Here is a 27940-nt window from a genome sequence, read left to right as displayed (position 1 = left end):
GCATGCGACGATTGTGTGCAGATGGACTATGTTTGCTATCTCCACTATTTTTCGAGTTAATACAATTTATTGTAATACGATTCAGCATAGATTGCATCGTGCGTTGGGGGAGCGAAACTCGTTTGATAGTGTCCCCAGGGACGGACGCGCCGTCGCACATTCTCGTATTAGTCACGTGATAAATTTTCCCGTGTTCGTGTGTGCTGTCTCCTTTCATTACATGCGGGATGTAATATCCTTGTCCTTGTTACTTGCGCATGTTAACTGTGCTCGCACGAGGTCGCGGTTTGTTTGCCCCATTTTCTCAGAGAAGACAAACAGATCCAAATTTTGATTACATCATCATAAAATCCTGTCATTAAATAAAGTTATGCTTTATGGAACACGTTTGTTACAAGTAGTATCTTTCTTTATGTTCTAAGTAACTGGTTTTTTTAGGTATTTTAAGTACGCACTGAGTAATAAGAAATTAAGAATGGAAGCTCTACCTGTCATTTAGAGGTACCGATTTAAAATACATGTATTTTGAAATTTTGAAGCTACATGCAAAATGGCATTCATTACGTAACTGTTATCATTTCATTATGAAAGGCTTTGGTGAAAAAGTTGTTTTCCATTTTCATTTATGTTTAAATAAGAATCAGGATATTTATTTTGCAATGAATGTAAGTATTAACAAAACACCGATGTGTTATTATTTATTGCAGTATTATTTTATGAAAAAAAAAACACCGATAGGGTCAGACGTGCGCGCGACCACTTCAAAAGCGTTAACGTTCGCGAGAGAGCTTTAATAAAACATTTGGGGTCCTCACATTTTCAATTACATTAAAAAGTTGACGGTGCTGTATTTGCCCCATTCATACACCATACACGTAATGAAGGGTGCAACAGATGGTTCACATTTTTTCATTACATCACTAAAACTACCGGCGCAAACCCAGAGATTTATGTCGGATTAAACTACAGACCCGGTTTTTATTTGATACAAATCCGAAACGCCAGGAGGCGTGCCCAAAAATATTTTATTGTTATTTTGAATCGTGATCATTATTTTAATGAAAGTTCGATAAAAGGGGAATGGAAAGTAGGAAAGTTAAATAGGTAGCGTTTAACAGATTCATTGGTTCCGATATTATCAAACGGAGATCTAAATGTGGTAATTTGGAGGCGTGTGTGTCGTCGTGTTGGGAGAAGCGTATATCGTTTTGAAGTGGACAGGTCGCCGCTGCCATCGATAGACGATATGCTACATGCTGCCTTATCTCAGCTGTATAATTTAACGGGTCTCTAAATGAAGTGAGATCCGATACGATAAGCCTCATTGACTTGAGACACCTAACATCTACTCGGTTCATTACATTACTTTCAAGAAGCATCGATGGACTTTATTTTATTGAGTCTTAATATGTATAATATACTTTGAGTTAGTATAAGTACGCTAGTTAGTGCTGCTAACAGGCCCATAATATAAATAATGATGAGAGACACATTTTCTCTACGTAGGCTGCTTGAAGACGTGTTTGATATACTTTAGAGAATTTTTGTTTTATTTCCTGGTATGCTCAACAAAGGCAAATATACTGTAAGGAAATTATCAATAAATGAACAGTAATGAGGGTTCCAAAAAAGTTTTCCACCTGTTTCTTGGAAACTTCAGCAGACACGTGGAAGGAATAGGTCTCTAGAGACCAAGATGTTGAGCACATAAACACACACTTTGGGTCCGTAAAGTGGCAAGTTAATTTAACTTAAAACCTAAGTTTCTTGTAGAACTAAATAGCTTACCAATTCATGAAGGGCCACCAAAAGCTTAATGTAAAGTAACCTAACCAATTTAATATTAAATCTAGTTTGTGAACGGGTTGTACATAATAATAGCAATATTGTAGAACCCTTCAGTGCTCATAAGAGTTTGATGTATGGATGTAAACAAGTTTTTGTTTCAGTTGAAGTAGAACGCGTTGCCGAAACTGTAGTGAAGTTGTTAGCGGTTCACGTAGCGTGCTCCGACCGTATTATTTAGTGTTTGCTCAAACTGTTTAGTAGAACGCTGGCTTAACTTAAATTGAAACTATAACGAGGAACGTTTTAGAATTACTATTTTAACGTTTGCTACACTTTAATATTTAAATTTTGTATATTTTACTTCAGTCACCGAAAATTCAATGGTTTCTTCAAAAATAATCAATTCAAATCAATGAAAAATAATGGGATTTAATAAGGCTACACTAGAGTAGTTAGAAGTTTTTAGTCTAGTTTACAAATACCTTATTTGTAAACTAGACTCTTCCATGAAAACGTTTCTTTAATCTTTTGTTTGAAGATTACAAGTTATTCTAAGGAGACACAAAAGGCAATTATGGAAGGTTTATTTATGTAGCTCACAGTATTATTGAAGGTTTACAATGAATTAATATACTCGACTACGGGAAGCAATTTATTTTGGAATAAGTGATCATTTAAGTCCCTAATTGAGTCCGTATTAGGTACGTAATTTGCTATCGCGGCCACCCTCCACTTTGAAAAGACTTCGCTTGAAGGGAAATAAACAAAAGTAATTTCCCGACATTACAGCGAGTGAGCACTTTCAGTGTAAATGGCAATGCGGCTGTGCACCCAACGACATATTGTTTCTACGAATGTTCCACTGTTATACGGGATTCGCGTGACGTGGCCCAAGTAGGTGCAGCCCTATGTAGCCCACTCTACGTGTATAGTTAACGCTACTACCACTTGCAACGTTCTAACTTCGACTGTGTTTATGTCTTTCAACTTTAGCTGTTAAAAACCCAGCACAAGTATTTGGAGCTCATTTATGTTCATGCGAGCTTTCTGATAAAGCTTTATATCGAAGAAAAGCGTTATTGCCTCTATGGCTAAGTATTTTTACTCAAGAAACTTAGGAATTCCTGGAACTCGAGTAGCCACATTTATACGACGTTTTAGCCGCACTTGTTCCCTTTTGTTTTTCTGCTGAATAGCTCCACGACATTGACAGTAAAAACATATTTTTTCCTCACCCTCGTTAGGGTCGAATTTCGGAAATAACTTCTTCGACAGTGCTTACGTCATTAACGGAAAACCGAACACTTTCGGAATAGTATTTCCAATTAACTCGACAATTTTACACAACACAAAATCTTTAATGGTTTATGAGTGTAAAATTCTAGGATGATCGTTTCAGTAATAACGAGTTACGAAGAATACACAGTCATTATCGTTCGAGTTGTTATAGTAATTGCGAGGGCTCGGCGGGGTAAATGTGTGTTCGAATATAGGCCAAAAGTATTGCGTCGTCGTCGGCGGCCGCGACCCGTGACGGGTTCATGTTATTTTGTGATGCGTCGTGTGCTTGCGGTTTGGGAATGCTGGTGATCACTTACAGATAATGGCCTACTTTCCATGATTGTAACTGTAACCATTAGTATAACTTAGCTTGATCACTCGACATGTTGTCGTAATCATAATGTTTTGCATCGTAATCGGTTTGATGCTAATATAGAACCACAACAGTTTTTGCAACTGTGTGAGGTCCTTTATATAGTTCCGTGTCTTTCCGTCGTTAGCGCAAAATGCTTTGGCTACTATGTGTAGGTACATTCAGAGCGGCAATAAGCATTACATGCAGTTGAGAGAATGTGCCATTCCATTAGATATAAAATGTAATGTATTGTTTTATTATACCGCGAGGAAGGGATTAGTTGTTCGTCGTTAAATCAAACAGGGATTTATTTTTGCGATTTATGAAGCATTTCGTATATGTATAAATTATGATTGGTCGTTTGGCGGGTACCCGGTACGCAGGGATTGCGAGTGGCTGATGTATTCGTAGAGAAATAACATGGGACGTGGAAGTGTAAGATAATTTATAACGGCTCTAACATGGGCGCGCGGGCTCGAGGCACGCAGCGCGTTGCCTTACGTTAGGCGCAACATTTATATTTTTCTGATGTTTGTTTTGTTTTTTACGAACCTCTCTGTGGATGCCGGCTAAACAAAGAATGATAAAAGACTAATGGTCAACGTCTGTTTTCGTTGAAACATCAATGTTTAATCAACTCATTTGCATGCTTCGAGTGAATATTTGAATTTATCACCTTCAGTAATTGAGTTCTGGTGTGATGATGGAAATATTTTTCTATTATGATTTGGTCGTATAACGATAAATTAATAAAAGTATTTTTATGGTTGTTTTCCGTTAGCATGAATTTTGACATCACGAATAACAACTTTGATTGAAGTCGGTGTTCAAACAACATTTACGACGTATGATTACTGCTTTGTATGGATATGAAAATGAATCAATAAGCAAATGTAAATAGAAACAAATAACGTATATGTAAATGTTTTATAGGAAAGTAAACTGTGCAATGAAAATAGAACAGGAGAATTAATAAATAATAATAATTTCGTTTGTTCATTGGAAATGTTTAGTCCACAAATAGGTTGCAATTTATAAATCCGCAGTAATTTTTGCTACTGTTTCAGTGTAGAGTTAAGTCCGAGGGACTATATAATCTTGTGCAGCCCTCGAGGGCTATTCCTTTGTCGGTTTCCAATCATACAGTACGAGAACTAGCCCCTTAATTGGATGGAATCCCGCTTCAGGCACGATTCGGCATTAAGGGGATAAAAGCATACGAGTGCAATTTTACATTGCTTTGTAATCTGGTAAAACAATCAGGTTGCAAGCTGGCAGGATTAGGTTCAGACATGTAATAACGTTAATAGTTTTATTCTGAATTTGAATTCGAAACAGCCATTTGAATGCTAGGCAATATTTTTGATAGGACAACAAAGGCATAACCACCGACATTTTGCGGTATTGTTTAACCGCAGTCGGTGGATCCATACCTAAATTAAATTACCTTTGTAACAAACGTGGCAGTCAGTTTTACTAAAAGGTTAACCGATACCTATGGGTTAAAAAAAACGATTTACTTTATTTTCGTAATATTGAAATGGATTTAACCCTACGTGATATAATAATGGTACCTACAACAAACTTTGTGTCGTCGGAACGAAGGTCGTACACTAACGCTAATGGATTGTGAAAGAATAATGTTATGAATATTCTAATCGGCATTCCGAGCGAGTTAATAAAAATACTGTCCTAACGAGAGCCTCGTACATCCCGCTGTGAAGTTAGAAACAAAGATGTATCGGCGGTGTAACTCGTAGTTAGATATTTCAATATTTAACCGACAGTTGGATTTAGTTTAACTGTCCAGTTAAAATTGTCATTCCGAGTTTGAGCTCGTTAACTGTGGACTTTGATAAGTTACGAAGAAATGTAGATTCAGGCTCGCCGCTTCACTACAATGTTATGTATAATGTAACGGATACTTGAAAGAACAGTAAATTTCAAAGAACGAATAACTATAAGTCCTGCTTGCTCATAGTATCAGGCCGCAACTTTTCAATCAAACTTAAGTACAGTAGTTATAAGTTTCCGAAGTTGGGAATTGCAACAAGCGTCTTACTTAATGGACGTAGAATGCATGAATTGCATAGTTTTGTTCGTGATACTTACGAACTCTTGAGATAACAATAATGATCAAATTAACAGGACATTCAACTTGATTGAGATGATAAGACGATCATTGTTTTTTTATGGTTGACTCATTCAAGACTGTTTACCTACACGCGAAATGTTAACGTGGGAAACAAGCAGACGTGATCTCTGAACGATCGCAAATTGATACTCCTTGAGATTGTGATTTCGATTTTGTAGGATTTCAATACCTTACTGGAATGAAGCTGTTATCTGTACCGAATTACATTTACGTTGAACCTTTACATACATGGTTTTAAGCACCTATCTGGATTTGAATTGATACTTAAGATGCGTAGATATCTATATCCAGATATCTCGAAGAAATTAGCATTGGGTGTAGGTAAGTGGTTATTACTACATTCGCAGATATGTGCTTAAGAATTCGAAAGGAGGTTGTAAGATGCTAATGCTAATGTGAATACTATCGGAGTAAGCGTTTAAGAAAATAAAGGGATTCTTATTAATGGATGCTTTGGTGTGCCTAATAAGAGAAAATCATCTGAATGAGTCTAAGAAACTATTCAATCCAATAGCCATTATTATTATCATCAATGGAATTATAATTACATACCAAGTTCTTAGTAACTTCAGAAGAGAAATTGGATACATTGGATACATAATTGGATTTTAGATACATTCAAAACTTACCTATAAAGTAGGCGAGCATCGCCGCTAAGATGACACAGAGGCATATCATGGCGATGGCGAGGCACTTCCACGTGCACCGGTGCTGGCACCGCTTGTCTATGTGGAACCGCGACGGCGAGTACACGGGGACGGGGCTGGGCTGGCTGGCTCGCAGCGGGAACACCGGCATCACCAGCGGCTGGTTGGCGAGCTGGCAGTGCCCGCTGCCAAGCGTGCCCCCACCCATCCCGCTCGACATCGGCGCGCCACCCAATCTGTGACATAACATACTGGATTTAAAGCTAAAGTCGACTGTCGAAGACCTCGGAAATGGGTACAAGTGAAAAATTTATTTGACGCATAATTTTCCCCTGAAGTTTAAAAAATAATAAGTAGTCAGCATTAAGGATTTCAATGAGCTTAAGCCCTATTTTTATTAATTAAGGAAACCTTGACAACTATTTATATAGAACTTCAATAATTTATATTATCTAATAATGACATTTTCATTTAGGTACCTACCTAAATATATTGTAATACCTTGGCTACCTACTGTATTCTTATAATGTTTGTTTATTTAAAACTTTGCGGCCTTCAGGCCCCGTAAACAGGGAAGACGTTTATTAATTGTTTATTTTGAAGTAGGTCAATTTTAACTTTGCTACTCCCGACATTCAGGACCGAGTAAAACAGATGGAAAAACACAAATTATATGTCAAAAATTTCACAAGTAGGTGACCCAGATGTCAAGTAAATTCAAAGGTTGGAATTCTATTCCGTAACTTTGTTATGGGTAAAAAATCAGGTTTCCGTTGATAGCAGGTAGATGAGAACTCGTATCGATGTCGTAACATGTTATGACCAACTGTTGGCGGAGCGAATCTGTGGCGCGCGCCATATGGCGCTTCTTTTATTAAAGTCCCTTCGAGACAATCAGAACGTATCATTACCGGGGATTACAAAAAACGATGACCGTAGCGTTTAAACACGTCCGCCCCATGGGCCATTAATCAATTATCCGAACTTCACTGTCACGACTAAATTTAAAGGCCGAGCTGAGAACATATGGTGTGGCATCCGAGGCGCTCACCAACTGACGCCGATATAATGACCTCTCGCATAAAGGAATAAGCAAAAGGAGAATAGAAATAATTGGACTAAGTTTAGCGAGAACGAAGCGTGACTCCTAAAGGGTTTGTTTCGAAGAGGCTCTTGACTGTAATTTTCTTTTGAATAGCGGCCGAGGAGCCCGAGGAACGTTCGGAAGGACGAATTCATTAAAACGTGTACAGAAATCACAATGCTCCGGCACGCAGACTTTGGCCTTAAATGGCTTTTAAAATGTCCGCCGTCCTTTGTATATTATGTGGACTTTATATATAATACTGGGGTTAATAATGTTTAATTTTGGTGCTTTACTGTACTCGAATGTAGGTACAACGGATTTTATTTTTATCATCAAAGGAAATGTGCGCATAAAAATCTTGAACCTACGCACAATTGCCTCCTTGGTGAACTTAATGCTGAAATTGTACACCTGCTGACATAAAGCAACGATTTCAAACCATTTTGAATAATAGGCCTTTGGTTCCAATAACATATAATTAACTTAAATTACTAGTTCAGCCTAGACGAGCTTCATAACGATTCGTTTCTCACAGTTTATTCTCCTAATTTCTGCGAGCAGATCCGGTCACCATAGACTATTAGAATTAATTAAATAAAATTATCTGGGAAATATAATTAATGAGTGTATAATTAAATATAGAGTGAGTAATGGATATGATGGAGTAATATAGGCCTTCCTATAAAAGCTCGTGTTGGTTAGGCAATAGATTATTATTCGCCAATGGATATTGAATAGTTAACAAAACCTGATATCAGTTGACTTATAGGTATACACAATTATGACATATTGGCAATTAAAATATGCCAATATGTCATAAATCATAACAAAATAACATATACAAGCGATCTGAGTACTGATTGCCAATGCCGCCGACATTTCATAGTTAACAGTAAACGAAATTGATTTTTTAGTTCCATCATCATTACAGTAATGGAATTTATTGTTTATAATATAACGTTGGTGCGTTTACTGGCCTGTAGGCACGATGGCTACCCGTAACCGAAATTAGCCGAATGCTCTCATTTTGTTTTTGTTAAAAGAGATTTTGTGGTTTAGTAATGAAATGTTGAGCAATACCGCAATGCGTTTGTTCCGGGACGGAAACGAGCATTCTATTTTACGAGCACAAAAGTTGCGCTTTCAAATAAAGAAGATCCCGAGAAGGAGAGAGTCGACTAAGACAATTAACGAGGCCGACGACAGCGTTATTGTAGGACAATGCTGCGATATTTCAAGCGGCGGACGGACGCGGGACGGCGTTCGGCGAGATTTTGACAGGCGCTCGTCGCGAGTCAGCTCTTAATGAAGCGGTAAATAATGAGCAGAGGTGTTGCGCCGTGCGAGACCCGTGTCTAATTAACACAGAGAACCGCACGGTTCTCATACGATACCAGCATCAGGTTTGTTATTACCGACGGCAAACGCAACTCCATTGGAAGTAACGGTGATCGTAATGTAGCATAAGAATGGCGCATTACAAAAACATCGGCAGGTAAGTGAAGGCTCGTTAGTCGTCCGAGGCTCGCCGCTGTCGCACAGTTTTTATCGCTGGTATCGCGCGTGCAGCGGTCACTTCTAGTCTCGGAGCGAGCAACGGCGACCTCTAACTCGGAAACCAGATGAAACAAAAAGAAAGAAACGCAGGCACGGGCCGTGAGAACGCGTCTCCTTGGCCGCGGTCGGGCCGGACCTTCCATTTATCTTGCACAGTCGTGCGGGAATGGGCCGGACAGCAATGTGCTTTTATTGCATCGCGCCCCTAAATATAGGCCTGCGGAGGCTAACCACAACGCTTTTAGTCCTAAAATGATTGGCCGCTCAACTGGTTTAATGGGATAACCGAAGTAAATAAAAGTGTTTTATCATTGGGTTCTCTCAAAGACATTTCTGTGCACATTATGAAAATTATTCTATCCAGTATTATCTATAATTCTCTATATCTATTTACAAGCTTTAGCGCAGTAGTACAACACTTTGTTTTGGCGAGAGAGTATTATGTTTGCATTGAACGCCTGCCAAATGTAAATTTTTAATTTGTTTGTAAATTGTGTAATATTACTATCAAAATACAACTCAAGTGATATTATCTACTTGTTATATAATTGAAATGTCAACATTATATTTAGATAATTTGCAGGGAAACAGGTGGTGTGTGACCGGTTGTCGACAACATGCCGAAAGCTATTTGCGTAAACGCTCTGCAGATGACTCTTATAGTTTCGTCTAAAAACTTGTACAGCACTTGACATATGCAATAGACACCATATTGCTAAATGTTGTCAACGAGCGACGACTTTTGTCCTATATAATTGAACCTCCGGAATTTAAATTTAAACTCGTGTTTTTTTTCAACTCCACGAAAAGCCTTTATTAACCAGAAAACTAGCCATCTAAAAGAAATCTACAAGAAAAATAATTTAATATTTAGAAGATTGCCAATGGTCATGTAATAACTTTTCCTTATTTAAAAGACTTCTAAATTATACAGTCTTATTTCATCGACATGGCTGGAGACCTATAGGTGTGGCTACGTTACTCAATATAAACGAACTGTTTTCCTTTTGTGGTAGACTTCAAAACGCCCCCTACATTCATTGTGAGGGTCGAAAACGATCGTGAGATGTTATCGACTTTATTTTAAAACGAACAACGTTTTGTAACATCGCTATCGAGTTTATTTTAAGATACCTCGGAACTAATTGCCTCGGCGGTTGAATGAAGAACAATGAGATAAACGCGAAATAAGCGCCTCGAACTCGCCGAGGCTTTCAATGATGATTGTTTCGCATAATTCATATTGAACGCGAATTAAAACGCAAAAGGTATTCACGAATATTCGCAACGAGGGTTGCCTTTGAAAGACTTATTCAAGTATCGGATAAAGGAAAAAGATTAAAAGGTGCACGAATAAAACACTTGGCGGATCAATCGATACAAACACGTAGCCTTAGTTCTGAGGAGAGCCCTCGCCGCACCCTCCTGTTGCAAGTCACGGGTGTAAATTCAAGAAAGCTCCCCAATTTAAAACGAAATGTATAACAATAGCATCGCCCCGCTATGCCAATTTCCTCCCTCGACGAACGTTTTCACTACAAAGAAACTGAATAAAATTATCATCCATACATACTGCTTACTATTATTTAAAGCGGAAAGTTAGATTGAAGCATTCCGAAACGAGGAATTTACACAGACGAGAATCATAAAAGGGAAAAAAAGGAAATTCAAAATAAACAGAAAGCTAAGAAGTGGCGCTCATACATCTCACCGAAGCCGCAGTCAGCCACGCCTGGAATCTGTCCACTTAAATAGCTGCCTTATTCGACACCGATCACACCCAACGGATTAATTAAAAACATTTGTCAAAATGGCCTCTCGAATGGGAATTTTCTACAGAGAGTTTAATCTATGGCCATATTAATTACACGTTGAGGTAATAAACCAGGCTAACTATGACAGTCAATTAAGTTTATACAATCGTTTAGATCGCTAGATGAGTTCATAAATATAAATTGATATTGTAATTGATTTCCGCAAAAGCTGGGTTTGATTTTGTGCTCATTAAATGTGGAGCTGCAGTAATCTGTAGCGATGTACCGGGTGTGTGAGTTCGGTGCACATCGGAATGATACAGCGATTTAAATACAGTACATACGCTCGGATTCATTGAACTCGCAACTCTTATTAATAACTCTCATAGCGTGATGTTTGTTTTAGTCGTCTCGCGTGGCGGTTAGGTAATGTTGAAGTTGATTCATGAATGGGAGAGCGGCTCGCGGCTAGCGCAAGTACGCGCCCACTCGTGTATATTTAGCGAATATCATTTTCCTAGAAATATATCAGACGACGGAAGTGCCAACATTTACATTTTACGTTTAGTTTAACTAACGTTAGAAGCATGGATCACGGAACCGAAACGGATTAAAAAATATGGTTTAGTTTCAAAACGCTTTGCTACGAGTCTACGAACTTTGCTACGAATCGGACAATACGCGTAGCTTGCATTGTAATGCACTGATTCAAAGCTGTCGTTAAAATGAGGCTTTCAGAATATTTACATTTAAGTATCTATTTAAAATTCATGGCTTCTGATCAGCAATCATAAGCACAGATAATCTTATGCGATATGATCTTAGGAGCTTACTGGACAGTGTAAACCCGCCTTAGGCAGAAATAGGCAGGTTTATCGCTGGAAATGAATGGAAGCGATATCGAATAAGCGGCCAATTACTGGTCGGCGGGTAGACTGCGAGGGCCCGCACGTAAATAATCGTGCTCACGCGCAGAAACCCGATAGTGATAAACAATTTTCCATTAGCCAAGCTGTACAGCGGGGGGCGGGCTCACGGCTCGTACCTACAATTTCCATAGCTAACGGAGAGTCGTATGCGATAGCCTTTTATTACGGAGTTTGTCGTTTGAAGATATTATTACGGTAATACCCGAGAAATGCAAATTAAGTACTGCTATAAATACCGAAAGAAATAGCCCGGGTTGGGCAAAAACGGCAAGACTTTACCTAACGTCCGTGATTTGAAGCGAACGCCATGCAAATAAAATAGAAACGTAATTGTTTCACAAGTCATGAAACTTCTTCCTTTAAAGCGAGTAAAACGAGAATGTGGCTTGTAAAGTATTTAATAATAAAAAGGTTTTATCTCGCCCATTGACATAAAAATGTAATACCTATCACCTTGTGCGACCCGATTCCGTGAGGAAAGAGAGTCCTAAACTAAACGCTTGCTATTGTTCAGCGAAACGGAAAAACGGTTTCGCAGGAGGCGTCCCTCCGCGGGCGCTCGTATTTCACCCGGAGTTCAATATTATTTCGACAGTCGGCTTCACAAAGAGGCGGTGGGCCCGCGCCGGCGTCGCTCGCGGTCGCCGCGGGCGCCTCTCGCCTATCGCTCTACAATATTGTCCTCCCGCTTGCTGCCTCGGGTTACACTGTAAATATTTTTCGGCGGTTGCCTGATTGAAAAATTTTATCGCATTCCAAACCCCCTTCCCTCCACTCTGATAATAGATTGTATTCCCTTTTGGCATACATTGATAATATTGATATAGGTTCTACCAGCTACGGTCTGTGTTACTAAGGACAATAATAAGTTATTTACTGTACCAGGATGGTCAAATCAATGAGCAGAACATGAATTGTTAAAATAAAAACGGTAGTTCGTAAGCATATGGTTTCTGTAAAATATAAATATGACACAGTGACAGTCTGAAAGCAGTTTAGGCAGGGTTTAAATATTGGAAGCATCGCAGTCCGGAACAATGTCTCTAATTATATTTGTTTTGGGCGGCTGCGAGGCGTGCGGATCGTCGCTCGACGCCATTATTTATACAGACGAAGATACAAATGAGGATCCATTACTGGATTTCCTCGATCTGAGCCTAATGAAAGACAAATAACTTGGAGTTCAAAGCGATCGATAAGGGCATTTGGTTTAATTTGAACTACGCGATTGCTGAGGGCGATAGCGCTACGCTATGAACAAATACAAATTTACGAAAATACATTCTAACAATTCTGAGATTAAACAGAGACAGTCGTGATTAAACAGTGCACTTTGTTGTCTTTGGTTTTTAGTAACCGCTGTAGAAGTTGGGAATCAATATATAAACTACACCGCTCGTCACAGCGGTAGTGGGCATAGCATGTAGTGAGCAAGGGGTGAACAAGTTTAACCATTACAAATAGAAGCATTAAGTATTGAATTCAATTTTCAACCCAAAAACGTATAGAGTAGAAACAAAAATGGGTTGGCATGTGGTCACACACTTGGACACAAAAACCGCTGAGATGAGTGAGGGCGCGACTCATTTGTTGCACTACATTAACCATGTCCCAGCAAGCCAGCAGAACCCTACTTTCGAATTAAACACGATTGACATTTCGGCTCATCTACATTTTTTGCCTATAACCAGCCCCACGGTCCGTGAAATGTATTAAATGACAATTCCATGTGTAATATTTTATCAATTAACCACGGTCGGTTTCAATTTCAAAATAATGGCGTGTCATTTGAAACTACCCGCAATTTATTACTTGCTATAATTTCATAGAAAAAATGTCACAGTTGCATTTTAAATCGTGCAATTTGCTGAATTAGCAATTTGCATTTTTCATAATTTGAAATAGTAAAAATGCTATATCACTGTTGGGTTGAATTCAGTAAGCGAAGACTTGGTTGTGTGAATATTCATTTGTTATAAAAGTAAACTAAAGCAGGTCGCTGTTCCGCAGGACTGTAATGTCCATATTTCAGCAAGATGGTCGTAGCTTATAAATTATTACGTATAAAAGTGGTCGGTACGTCCGTCGCACGGTTGACCAGGCCACGCCAAATGATAAGGGTCATTCGTTTGCTTGCACCAACCCATTGAATTGCAAAACAGTTTACTTGCGCGGTGAATATTTACACGTTTAATGGCTGTGACGTCCGCTAATGATGAATGCATAAGATTGGCATTTAGAAACTGTGAGAAGTCAAACAGGTTGTCAGGAGTATGACACTGGCTGCTCAGCTTAATTAATAGCTTGTCATCGCAGTTAGTGGTAGATGATTGAATCAAATTACGTTATTTAATAATAATAAGTGGAAAAAATATATTGAAATTTACTGATGAACTTAGAACAGATTTCTACTTTGGGCTATGTGGTCAAGTAACCAAAAGTTAAAAAAAAAAAACTAGACCAGGATCGTTCCATGACATAACTACTCATGGAAATGGAATTCAGTTAAGTTAATCAAACGCTGTCGGTTAATAAAAATGCTAGTCGTTAAATTACCTAAAAGATTACGGCATTTAGAAGAAAAACGTTTCGCCGCCGCAATAATATATACGAGAATATAGACGTTAGTGTCGTGGGCCAAACGAAGAGCTATGAACTCGACAGAAGTGGCAAAAAGGTACAGCAAAAACAAGTTAGATCCTCCAACGGTTTTTGTTTTCAAGTTATAATGCGATTACAGCGTAAATGCTAAAGGGGAGAAATACGGTTCACCTTTGACTGGCGGTTTTATTACGGCAGTTTATAATGCTTCACTTGAAAATAAACAATGTGAGTGATAATGTGAAATAATGTTTTTATTTAAAACGGTAGTTACATAAATAATTGAAAATGTGTTAATTAACGTGATTATTTATTATATACATGCTTATTTATTTCATGTCAACAACCATTAAATGTGTTTATGCTAGTAGGTATAATAAATCAGGCTCTTTATGATAATTCGAAGAAAAATATTTATAACGAAGCGTCAGTCATATCTAATAGATTTATCAATCTCTATCAAAGTTAAAAGGCTCCGTATGGATTATTAATGGTTATAAGATTTGAATTAAGTACGTACGGTTTTTACATAATCGCTGGATAGATAATTATGAGTTTTACATGTCATGCGAGACCATCGACGATAGAAGTTAAGCAACATTTTTTATCATATTTCATGTAATAAGTCACGCTAATCTTTTGAGTTTCATAAGATCACTAACTTAGTTGTTATCTCGGCTTATCTGAGATCTCAATTCCGACATATCCAAGCACATGTTGTTTACAATATAATCCAGTGGTCACGGTTGTTCTGTTTACTTTTTGTTAAACGAGTTGAACTGTATCAGGATTCCTCGCCTCGTAATGTTTGATATACAGTGGAGATCGTTGACCCCCAATCAAAAGGGATTAATGTGTTTCAAGTGTTCGGTGTGTTATTGGTGTCTCTAATTACGTTTATGGGTCGGTGAGAGTTATGGTAATGTTCGGCAGCCTTCGAAGATGGCCGGCCTCGGCGCTGTCGTGTCACTGATACTTACGACTCAGAATTTAGGGTCTGTAGGGCGAGCCATTCGTTAGTCACGCCCGATGACGTGTACCTTGGACAAGACCAAAACTGTTATTAGAAAGATTTCGTCGTCCACCTTTTTTAGGTGCTTGTCTTAAAAGGTTTTTTATACTTGGAAATTATATTGGGCGGCGGTAATGTGTTTTATTTAATAGCGGACAAATAATGCTTTCACTAAAATAGGACGGAGGTAAGTAAAAAGTAATTGAGGCCCCTGTCGTCGGGGAACGGTGACTCGTCATATATAAAACGGAAAGGTCATTCTTCACTAAAGTATCTTCCTTTAACTGCACATTGCGGCAAAATGCATGAATTTCCGGACACAAACAAAGGCACTCGGCACGCAAAGCATGCAATGCCGCGAAGCCCTAAAGGGTAAAAAAAGACGTTTCGTGGTAAAAAGTGAGTTAGGGTGCAGCTTTGTTTGTGTATGGCTCGAGTTAAGTGTTTAGATAAGTGCAGTTGAGAGCGGCGAGCACGTTTGTTATCTCTCGGGGAGCATAGGAGCTCAGACAAATGGAGCCACCCTGTGTGGTCCGTTATTTGGTTGGCTCTCACCAAATATGTGCTCTTGAATCAAAAACTCGCCTCGGATATCACGAAACGTCGAGGAAACGTTACATTGTGAAAAGTTGTGGTAATCGAAAACACTAGGAGCCAGTACAAGTGCTATTATTGAAGAGCCAATATTCTGCTCCGCTCTGAAAATGGGAAATAGGGACGTTCCTCTTTTAGTTATGAGAAATTTAATATTGCGAATAAATGTTGCGGTTATATTATGATATATTAGGTTTGTTGATAAGCTAGAATGGGTAATTAGGTTAGATGGTTTATGTTAGTAGGCAATAAAGTTGAGGGTTCATGCCACCTACCTACATATGTTCAGATGCTATTTCAGTTCAAAGAAACAATTGTAAGGCAAGGGTATAGAACAAGATGTACAGGTACCGTTAACTGATTTAATTACTGTTTTTCTTTTTAAGGGTGCATATGTAAAATTACAGGTGTATCACAAGTTTTGTTCGTTTTTTTTCCTTATTAGTCGGTGTTTAACATTTCCGCTGTAATTTAATATCATCAGAATTATACTTCATCTCTTAAAATTCTCTCTTAAGATTCAATCTAACGACATATATTGTATTCACTATGCCACAATATGCATTAATCTATTATAATGATAGAAAATCAAGTTTTCAAACGCGCGTGACATTCTTATCTAGCAGTTATCTATGTAACGGTTAATATTGCTATTAATTAAGTTATAAATAAGCATTTACGGCAATTAGGCATGGTTGTATAAGGTTTCGAAGTTGTTGTGCGCTTACGATATAATATAGTATACAGTTAGGTATGTGGCGCAGTTGGTTCACAACGATAAGTTCTTTGTGCTCGTGTGAGCTTTCCGCAGTATTTCATCTTACCAGCTGGTCGTCCCATAACGTTCGTTTCACCTCACTGTGACACTATAAAGCCACATGTCCTTCTCAATTATAAAATATTCAAATAAGGAGAGAAATAAATCCAGGCGAGGAAACGTCGACATTACATACATATTGCTGCGGGACCGCCAGCCGCCTATTCATTACAGTTATTTATAGGAAGCAGTGTCAAAGCGAGGTTTGTATTTATTCGGACGGGGCAGCAGTTTATTTATTTTTAAAACGGGTTAGGCTGAAATACCCTATTCCGATAAGCGTCCGGTAGCTGGTGGTGCAACCGAAATATCTGCCGACAGCACTGATTCCACTGATACGCGATGTCACTGTCACACGCCAGCATGCGCCGTCTCCGAGATGACGAAATATTGCCACGCTATTATTAGAACTTCATTATCCGAAGCGTTCAATGAACCTCTTCAATACAAATTCTCGGAACATACCTGCTCGTATAGAAACCAATACCGTACCTTATTATGATTCACTACATATCAACCCGTAAATTCTATTCGACATAAAAATCAACTTTAGCCATAATTTGACCGGAAAACAATTTCCGAAGCTGGTATTTGTCGTAATATAAGAGATGAACTCAATCAATATGAAAGGAGACAATAGACATCTCTTATTCAAAACGGAAACTATTACAGTCTCGCCATTGTGTTCGGTGCCTCACCTCGCCGAGTGTATTATTCAAACGAAAAGTGGTTTGTTTACAAACGCTACAAATAATAAGTACAGGGGACAGTCGACAACAGCAGGAGATTATATGTGTGTTGGTAACTAAGGAACGTGGTAGATGTCGATCGCCGTCGACATGAAAGATTTATGTCCAACTTTGTGACAGTGGTATCGTCGGCGACGATCCTGGATTATCCTTTGTTGGAGATGCAACGTCATACATCCGTGATAAGCTTTGTTGTGCTCCACTGACAAATTCTCGATATGGAACAGTTGGATTGAAAGACAATATTATGATTCCATTATTTCATCACGTTGTTTATACAGAGCAGGCGTTTCATGTCCATTCGTATTTTCAGTGAGTTTTAAATATAGACATGGAGTGAATCATTCTTAAAATATTTTATTTACTACTCAAAATACAATTTGGCTTATTGTTAATTTAGTAGCGATTTCGGATCAAGACGGGGTCATAACTCGTACTACGAGTTGTTTTGTCTGTGAAGTTCGTTGTACTTGCATCCATAATTTATGCGTTCAAGTTCCATTACGTATCATTGCTCCTATAATTACGCATATTGCATGCACTCATCTAGGGACGAACAGTAATTGGTCCGTTTGATCAGTCCAATTATGAGCGATTGAATCACAAAGATTCAGTTTAATGAAATGATTGTGTCGACATTATGCGTTAAAGTTAAAGGAAGATAATTGAACTTCCTGCGTTGGCTGCGATTGGTTTGAACGCGCCGCACCACATATTCACTGCCCCTTTCATAGTCGCCGAGGACATACGGTGAAGCTTGATGGGGCGTTTCCTCTAATTATAAGAACTATTAATAAGATGCTGCATCAGTTATAATAAACAATCGATCACGAACTTGCCTAATGGGCTCGAGAGAGGAATGCTTTCAGGGTGAAGTTCAAGGATTGGGTCGGGAGCCTTTTTAGATACGAGATAATTACATTTAAAATACTTCAAGTGAGACTTTAGAACAGTTGGTTTCATTTTGGATGAAAGTGTTTATAATAATCCTTTGTCTGGGTTGTAAAGACCAGTTTTCTATGAAACGATCTCAGTGTTTGTAATAACCGAGAGACTATTAGCAATCAACTGAAGCTTTGTTTGTCTACCGTCGTCGCTACCGTTTGTTAGTTGACATACTACAGCTAGTTCATACTAGCTGTTACCCGCAACTTCGTCTGCGTGGGCAACATAGAATAGTCAAAATACTACTTATCCCGTAGGTGCATTCTTTCACGTGACAGTATAATTAGGATTACCACTTAGCAGTCGCATAGATTCATTGATCAAGGTTGTGTTGTGGATGTGACCATTTATCTAAACAAAAGAAGTAAAGTTTGTGACGTTGTGGAAATCTCTGGATCTAGTCAGCCAATTTGGAAAATTATTACGTATGGTGCGTAAGTAATTTTCACAGGAAACAGCTATAATCTATGTCAAGATGCTTTGAGTCTGACAAAGCTGTCATTTGTACATTTTCTGCAGCTGCTGCGACTAATCAGAAGCCAGAAAGTCTGTCAGTCTTACCATGGATATCGTCTTGTGTAGTTGACTGGATTGAAGATAGGTAGATAGGTAGTCGCTCCAAGCAAAATATTGGTACTCAAACAGGTTCGGTGACTGGAAGCCCAACACCAACATAGTTGGGGAATAGCTGGATGGATGATAAAATGAGTCATCATCATCAGCAGGCGCATAGGGTAGGATAGTTTCACTACTGGGGAGAAACACTTGTATGACTTGTATGAATTGGGGATTTTCTGTGCACTTACTCACTATGGTAAGGCTGACCCCACATTAGGCGTGCGCGATCCTCGGGCGTGTGAGTAGCGCGGGCGTCGCGAGCGCGCTGCGTGAAAGTCGCGTTTTGCTGCCCTGCGGCATGTGTGAAGAGTGCAAGCGACGCGCTCGCGGCGAGCACGCGGCGCTCGTTCTTACCCTTTCACCCGCTATCCCCGCCGCCCGCTAAACGCCTTAGCAGTTAAACGTCAAGTCGAGCGCGCTGCAAATGGCGCAGGGCAGCAAAACGCGACGCTCACGCAGCGTGCTCGCGACGCACGCGCTACTCACACGCCCGAGGATCGCGCACGCCTTATGTGGGGGAGGTCTAAACCGGGAGGGACTCCACCGAAATGTTTGCATTAGTTCACGAATAGGCAAAATGTACGTATCTGTGAGAGTCCACTTCATGTGTTCGTACTTGAAACCTGCAGTTTTGCCAAGATTTTCAAAATGTACGCTCGCAATTTGTCATTTCTTGGTGGAGCCAGCAAATCAAAAGAAACAGAAGTGTTGTATACTGTGCGTCACTACCGCACACCGGGAAAATTTCGCTCTTGCGGAGGACGTTTATATACCATATTTTGTGTCACACGTAAACAGGACGACAGTAAGTATCCACCGAAACACTTTTAAAGATCTGATGAACGAACAAATCAGACCTGAGTTGGTCACCTGGGGCCAATCAGAGCTCTATGAAGCGATCATACGCTTTGGCTCCTACTGTTATTGTGGTTTCTGAAAATGTATTCACCTCATTCAACGATAAATGTAATTCTGATGGTACTATTAAGAACACTTGCTTAGCGCAAAAGCTGACGTTGGCAGGCCGACTCTTTTGACTTCTCTAATAGGATACCATTGGTTTTTGTGCAATGCATGCTGGATTAGGATAGGATACAGGTGGATAGGATTTGCAGCAGAGAACAATTCTGTCTTTGTAATTGAATGACATCAAACGTAGTTTTATATAAAAGATGTTTTTTTAGACTTGGCTCGGGTCTTACTGAAACTGTTCGTAATCGTGAACAGTGTATTTGCGATCAGAAGTTGAAAGTAAGCATGTCTCTGGTATGCGACGCGTAATTTGTACGTTTCCAGACGCATAAAACATTTTACGTGTGTATGGTATTAAATCGAGAAAGCTCCCATTTCTTATCTGCACTTGGTATCTGGGCTTGTTTTTAAAGCTACAGAAGCCTACATTACCTACCTTACGCTTAGCAGCGCTTGCGAAAGATAGATCTTCCTTTCTTCTAGGATTAAGTTTACATATTTTGCATCAGAAAAAATAATTAAGGTCTACTTAATACTACTCACTCGAAGTAATTTGTTTTAAGGCCACCACATTAGTGGAAGATAAGCTAAAGTATGTTTATGAAAAAATCCTGATATGAACTCCATCTGTAACTTTAAATGATAATTAATTGTTCCACTAAAGTCATCATTTTTGACATAATGTTCAAAAAATAATTTAGATGGCACCGTTTTAAATTTGGCTGAGAACTATTAATTTTCCTTTCATCAAGGTAATAATTATAGTTGGATTTTGATGTGGTACGGCAAACTGACAAACACTATTGAAATGTCTATCGAAAAATTACACTACGTGTTAAAATATGGTGAATTACGGAAAATACACAACTCCATCTGTTGAAATAATAATCCTCTATAAAGAATGTATGGTAATTAATTGTCATTTACCACCTCGCTCCTTTGACAAATTTGATGTATTTTTACCATAGATGGAGCTACTTTAACTTTTTTTTTATTTTTTAGCGACGTAAAATCATCAAATGACCCCTCCCGCTGTGGGTTAGCAGCGGTGAGGGAGTGTCAGACTCTTACTGACTAAAATCGTCGTGTTCCGTCATAGGCCTTTTATGTACCAGGGCCGCGGTATCTCTTTCGAACAACCCGCAGCCCCGGCAGGCCTTGGCCCTGCTGGGCCCCGCTGGGGTTGCTGACATCTCTTTGAGGAGCGCGTGGAACAACGCGCGCCGTCGACACGGGTCTGTCGTCTAGAAAGACAGAGGGACGATGAGCCACCCGAACTCACCGCCCACAGACCCACGCCTACGGTGGCCGGGAGTCATCTCGCGACACCCGGCGCCCATGGTGTCTACCTGGTCCAGCGCGGCGGCCGGGATGAGAGGAGCGAACTCTCTGGCGTTCCGCCTCCTCCTTCTCGAGCATGACCGCTTCGCAGAAGGAGGCGACGGCATCCCATTCCCTCTCGCCCCGGACCATGGCCTGAACCAGGGCCCATGGCCTGAACCAGGGCAGCTACTTTAACCTTGGCTAAACAAAATTTTCATATTTTTTTTTCTTCCGAAGTTACTTATAAAGGTGTGATTTTCTGTGTAAAGAATAATAATAGGCCGATCAACTAATATAAGTACAACATTCAAATGTACAGTTTTAACAAACAGATTGCGTGTCGTAATATTTTACATCTTGAATTCACAAAATTAATCATATCTTTTGATAGAGTGAATCGATTTCGATGAAACAAAAACTAAGTAATACCCCAAGTTACGTAGAATTTTTGTATATAAGCATTGTCTGCATTGAATTCGTAGATTTTACGTGAATCGCGAACAAACAAACAGATAAACAGACAAACAGACAAAAATGACAAAAATGATGGACATGGGTTCTGTTGGTTATCCTTTAACATGCCGGCTATTTTTTTTGTCAATTTCTTCAATGTACAAAAATTACTTTTCTACAGATTTATTATATGTATAGATTATATTGAGTTGTGCATTCAGCTGTAGTTACGCTTCGTGTTGCGTGGTTTTAGAAATGTTTAGTCAAACGGGTGAGCTCTTTAGCTTTATAGAATCGTGAACAGTTTAAATAGCAACTTTTAATAACGGTCTTTTACAATGGCCTACAAAGTACCTATTAGACACGATACAAAAAAGGATTAGATTCTTATGTCAATAAAATTTCATGAGATGTCTGTGATTCCAAGAATCACTAAGCACAAAACTGGTTAGTAAGCAAATCCGCAAACGTCGCAGAATCAGCAATACAGATGAAGGGACTGGTCGTGTGTTTGCAATTAAGGTCACGAGCCATACATAGACACGCCTAGAGTGACACAATCCCATTTAATGGAAAGTCTGTTTCATATTATCAGCTGGGTTAATACAGGATTTGGGGCAAAACTGACACTTTATGCACAAATTGCAGCATTATAAGATAATACGGAAGCAGTCAGCAAACCGAACAGGATTGAACCAATGCACAAAGCGAATGTGAATTCGGTCGGTAGGAACGTTTGCGATCGTCTAAACGCTATTAACTAAGTTGCAAGTTTGTGTTGGACTTTGATGGGTGAACTGTGTTTGCGTTGTCCGGGCCGTATGGAAATCATTTCTTGCTCGGCCGAACTTCCCGGCTCCATATATGCCCAAATATTTGCCGCCAGTTCCCAACTTCTCAGTTTGGCGATCGTGTCTTTGCAGACGTATGGCGCATTTGCTCATGTTTACTTACCGACGTTAATTACTAAACTTTGGCGCTTTTAAGTTATTTTGTCACGTTTAGATATATTGTTAATACGGTTGGTGTTGTTTGAGTTTTTAGGCACGGTGTTTGTTTTTGAATTTCTTCTTAAAGTATACCTATACATCTACTTACTTATTTTGTTTTGATTACATGTCAGTATAATTATATTCAACTAGTCATCTACAACTATTTTGGGGTCTCTTTGCGATCAATGTTACTGACTACAGTTTTTGTCACATGGTTTCCTATCCATTTGACAAACTTATGTTTGGGGGACATATATTAATGCGATTGCGTGGAAAAACGAAATCTGAGGGTTACCTTTGAATATGAATTTCCTTGTGGAAGCGTGGCAACTGGCGCTGGTGACGCGCTTGAGCATGAAGGGCGCCTCGATGCTATCTACCCACCATTGTTGCGTGCACTTAACCGTCATATAGTTTGCCTCCATGTTCGGCCCTTGTTAACACATTGTAAAGGAAATTACATTCTTTACTCACCGTTAGTACGGCGTCAAATGATGCTTCCGTTATCTATCATCGGTCTAGCGTGTCAAATTGTTATCATTAAACAAGTCAATAATAAATTTCATTTCTGACCTGGTTACTCTAATGGACAGACGCGTAGACGGTGCGATTACTTAATGAGTTATGACAGGTGGAAGTATTTTTACGATATTAGATTACGTTTATCGACAATTATGGAGAGTAATTTAATACAAAAGTCGGTAACGAAATTAGATAGCGGTGGAAGCGTGTGTTCGGTTTCATTACAGTCGGAACATTACGTATTGATACTGGGGTATTAATAGTTGGGATTCGCCCTCGAATCTGTTGAAATTAAGCTGCGGCAATTGGGGTGTCGCAGATGGCAGTAACTGCGCTATCTACGCTGTCCGCCCGCCCGACCGCGCGCCAAGTATAAAAATATGATTTATGGCAGCATATAGAACCGCACATCCGCTCGAGGTTTCCTAGTCCGCCACCATTAGCGCGCATACTATATGCATATTGTTCAGTATCCCTTACCCGCGGAAAACTACTAAACTACATTTTGGAATGGGAATTTCTTATTGTGAGAACTCCGATCGGAAAGCCCAAAGGACACCCCGAATAAGAGCCGCAGAATTAGTTTTGTGTAGCCTTACTTTAATAATGTTCTGTGGTCTTCGGAGGTTTCTGGGGGTTCAGGGAGGCCCGTGTTTATGTAGTCGTGCGCTATATGAAATAGATGTTTTCTGGCTTCAGGCTCTTTATTATTACTTTGAACTGGGGCCATGAATACAGGGGCCCCTCCTTTGTACGACTGGGGTCGGGAAGGTAAACAACTGCCGTCAACTGATTCAAATACTCGATTGAATTGTACATTTTCCTTATTTTGTTTAGTTTCTTTTAATATTTTCTATTTGATAAAGCTTATCGTCTAATATTAAGTTGTTGTTGTCCAGACAAGTAAGAATTGTTTTGTCTTAAAGGGACTAGAAATTGTTTAAAATTTATCACAATGGTCATGTTTTCAGAATGATTAAGAACTTGTCCCGTGGTCTCAACGTCGGCTTTATCAAAGCCTTGTAATTTATGTGAGTTGTCATCGGCTTCACTAATGTGTTTTATCTTGCTGTTGTTGAATATTTAAGTGTTGTGTTCATAGTTTTGTTACTTATCTTGAAAGCTTATAAGAATTGTATCTCGGGCTATTATGTCTGTAGATCCAGAATGAAGAGTTAATTGTTGACAAATCGTATAGATGAGCTTTTAGTGCCACAACCATGTTCATCACGTTTATTGTAAAAAGAAGTTATCTCAATATTTAATGAAATCTAGAGGTTCTTTGTGTATTGTTCAAATTAAAATGGATAGGTACTCGTACTCGGTGACAATATCACAGCAGATTGATGCGAAGCTTTGTTGTTAGTAGCATACTTACCTGATCAGGTGTTAGTTGATGGATGGCTTGGTGAAGTTGCAACTTACCTAGGGTCTACGAAGGGTTCCGCGTAGATGTTCCTCACTGGCTGTCTGCGGGGGAGGGGAGGAGGCACTGGACTGAACCCCTCCATCATCTCCTCCCGCTCGCTGTACTTCAGCGATTTCATAGTCATCCTGCTGCCTTATCAAGTCCACTTCACTACTGTTTGATCTCAAAACCCAACATTTCACTGTAGCGTCTTATCACTTACATCTTTGTACACTAGTAAGTTCATTTTTAAGGAAGCTTTGGAAATCCACTGAAGTTCAAATGTTTACTTTCACATTTCCGCATACACTTGTATTATTATTTATCGTTTAAAAATATTTTACTGAAAGAAGAAAATTACGATAAAGTTGCTGGTTGCGTGCCCGACTTCACGATAGTGTGGTGCGATGGTAGCCCTGCGGGGGTTCGCGGCCGACTGACGGCCGTTGCATCTCCCGAGTGCCGAGCGCCGACCCGCCCCGACCCTCGCCTGCGCCGAGCTTACTTGAGCTTTTGTCATTTTTTGCGCCCGCGCCGAGGTGCCGTCAAGCTCGTCGAGTTATTAGACTTGCGCACAAAAAATCCGAAACATACGCAAGACGAGGGACGGCAATAGAGCTGACGTACACGACGATAGCACACCCGTGTTCAACATGTCGGCGTGCGGTTGAATTTCCCATTGTATCTTAAGAATATTGTGTAAAGTGTGAATACGATCTGTGTAGTAGAGCCGAGGGTGCCTTTTGTGATGTGCCGCAACCCTATTCATATTTTTTGCAAATTTCATATTTAGCAGATTTATCGATTTTTTTTTTGTGTTCGTAACACATGCTACGATTTTTTACTAAGTCAACACACCTGAGGGTAGAAGCTTGTAACACATTCCATTACAAAGTTATATAGGTATCTATTTAAGTAGACAAGATTTGTTCTTTTTAAAGTAGAAAAGGCTAATGATCGCATTAGGTCACGTAAAAAGAATGCAAGGTTATAGAATTAGAGTCGAGAAAGGAGAAAGTATCTAATCGATGCGATTATCGAGTGGATGAGGGTCGGCTCGGACGGAGTACGGGGTTCGACCGACTAAATTACCTATCGTGAATGATAAGATAAGCGTTGGGTCGTACCGATTGATCTTTTGTTTATACATATTGATCTGTAAATTAGCTAAACCGTTTTTCCTTTACAAGAAAATTGAGTTTTAATGACGGACTTGGGATGCTTTAGGAAAAAGCTAATGTGATGAGGAACATTTGACGCCAACGCAAGCAGTAAATAATCTACATGAATCACTTGAGCTATTACGATAATGTTATAGAGCTATAATAGTAAACGGCTTCGTACTAACGAGCAGCAAGCAGAGCTCAATAGGAACAGTGCAGTGGCGTGCGATGCATAGTGCATGTGTATGCACGGTGATATTAGTTCAAAGACCTGCGCGGTTCCCTGCTGCGAGCCGGCGGGCGGCTGGTTGATCTCAGCACTTTGCATCTCTAACAATTACCCTCACAAACATTGTTCGCGACAAATACGACGGGCGCACACCCGTTTACCCTTTTTGTTCTCTAAAATGTTTGTTTTTAAAACTCGTTACATACCCTCCGCACAAATTTTATTTACGATCGTCGAAATTGAATTACGCTCGTGTGATTTATTGAATGTTTTCTAATTTAGCGACGCGTTACCGTGTGACTAATAAAAAATTGCCGAAAAATGTGATTTTGCAAAAGCGGACTGCCAATAGAAAGGGATGCGGTAAAATTATGTAAAAACCTGTCCTATGGGCCCGAATTATCCCACAAGGATAAGGAATAAGAATATAAAAGAGTTTTCCATACGGCTTTTGAGAAGCAAGGAACGCAAGATTTACATACATACATGCGGGTAAACATGCTCGTTGCCGAAGTGTCTTCGAGTACCTGTATAATAAATTGATTTAAGCGCCTCCTGACAGATTTAAGTATGTTTTGACAAACATTAGGGAATTTGAAGCCTCAGCGCCTAAACTTTGTTTTGTATGTCTGACGCGAGCACAGTCTATCGATGGTCCATCGAGTGGATTTCCGTCGAGTTTTCCAACTGCGAATATTTTCTACTAGCAAGTTCAGCGATGTAAAAGTATTTTTTTTTGGGAATTTAATATTTTTCTATGCGAGTAAAGACTGCAAATACCTACATAGACACACTGAAAGAAACATATTTTACTCTTGTAGGGATTAGTCGGATCTTTATTTATTCAATAGTTTTACAAAATGATCTTATTATAGGGAAATATTAAAATTAAGTATCAAAATATTCATCCGCATCGCTGTCAGCTGGGATCGTGCCAAAAGGCTGGCTGCATTGCCACGCTGGATGGCAATGCATATCCTTTGACCGAAGTATAGGCCAGCCCTTTGGTCACGAGTGGACTCCACTAATCGCTTACTAATTTCTCGAAAGAGTCTGTGGGCACTTGGACCCCATGGTCCCAGGGTTTCAACCCCAAACGGCTCAAAAATGCAATTGCCGGTGAGGTTTACATATTTGTGCCGCTTGAGGTTTTCCGCGGCTGCAGCAGCTGCACCGACACAGCTCGCCGTACTGGGAAGGTGGGAAGGTGCAAGGGTGTCGACGCAGGTTGCGTCCCACACCAAAGACCTTCCCATCTTCCAAGGCATTATAGACATCCCGTCTGGTCTCTTGCCATCGTCGCGTGCCAAGCCTCTGGGTTCTAAAATGGCTGGCACTCCGGCGGTGACAAGAGCACGACGGATAATGTCATTTATTTTTTACATTTAGGGATTAGTCTAATTTATTCAAAGTCAAAACTAGACTTGTAAAGACAAAGATTATCCACAATCAAAAACGTAATGAGGGGTGATATTCGCACACTAAAAAAGGTTCAAATTCAACTATTCTTTAAAAACATGTTAGCTACTGTGTAGTGTGTACGAGAATATGTTAACGTATTTATGACTAGAGAAATAGGGTTGATACAAATATTAAAACCGTTTGTTTCCCTTTGTTAACGTTATCTTTTTTAGGGTGCATTGAAAAGCTTTACAACAATAGACATTGTTTCGAAAACAAATCACAGACGATGGATCCGTGTGCATGCTTGTGTTATAGCGGTTGTTGCATATAAGGCAAGTAGGAAGCGGGCCGCGTCTCCGAACGTTTTCCCATGCCATACACTGACTGATGTATTTCTGACCGCCTGATGTATGGAGCTTGTTCTTGCACTTGAACTTGCGTCGCTCGCGCACGCTTTCATTCTAACATATAGCGGCGCACCGTGCATTACTCCCCGCTAACCAAAGATAAGTAGTACACGCCACTTCAATTTGAACAGAAATAAACCTCACAATGGACTCGTTATTGGTTCCAAACTCTGAAGCT

The 27940-nt window shown here is 39.6% G+C and overlaps 1 protein-coding gene across 1 annotated transcript in view; it reads right to left on the bottom strand.

Moving 5' to 3' along the window:
* Window positions 1-25038, bottom strand: part of LOC124632384 (teneurin-a) — a 43985-nt gene extending 18947 nt beyond the window's left edge. The window contains exons 1-3 of the mRNA XM_047167205.1: window positions 24577-25038; window positions 15135-15194; window positions 6209-6462 (exon numbers count right to left, since the gene is read on the bottom strand). Coding sequence (XP_047023161.1) covers window positions 6209-6462; window positions 15135-15194; window positions 24577-24704 — 442 coding nt within the window. The 5' untranslated portion in view covers window positions 24705-25038. The remainder of the gene's footprint in view (window positions 1-6208; window positions 6463-15134; window positions 15195-24576) is intronic.
* Window positions 25039-27940: the final 2902 nt, after the last annotated feature.

Source organism: Helicoverpa zea, chromosome 8, assembly GCF_022581195.2.
Source record: "Helicoverpa zea isolate HzStark_Cry1AcR chromosome 8, ilHelZeax1.1, whole genome shotgun sequence".
NCBI lineage: Eukaryota > Metazoa > Arthropoda > Insecta > Lepidoptera > Noctuidae > Helicoverpa > Helicoverpa zea.
This window is presented reverse-complemented; position numbering and strand designations above follow the sequence as displayed.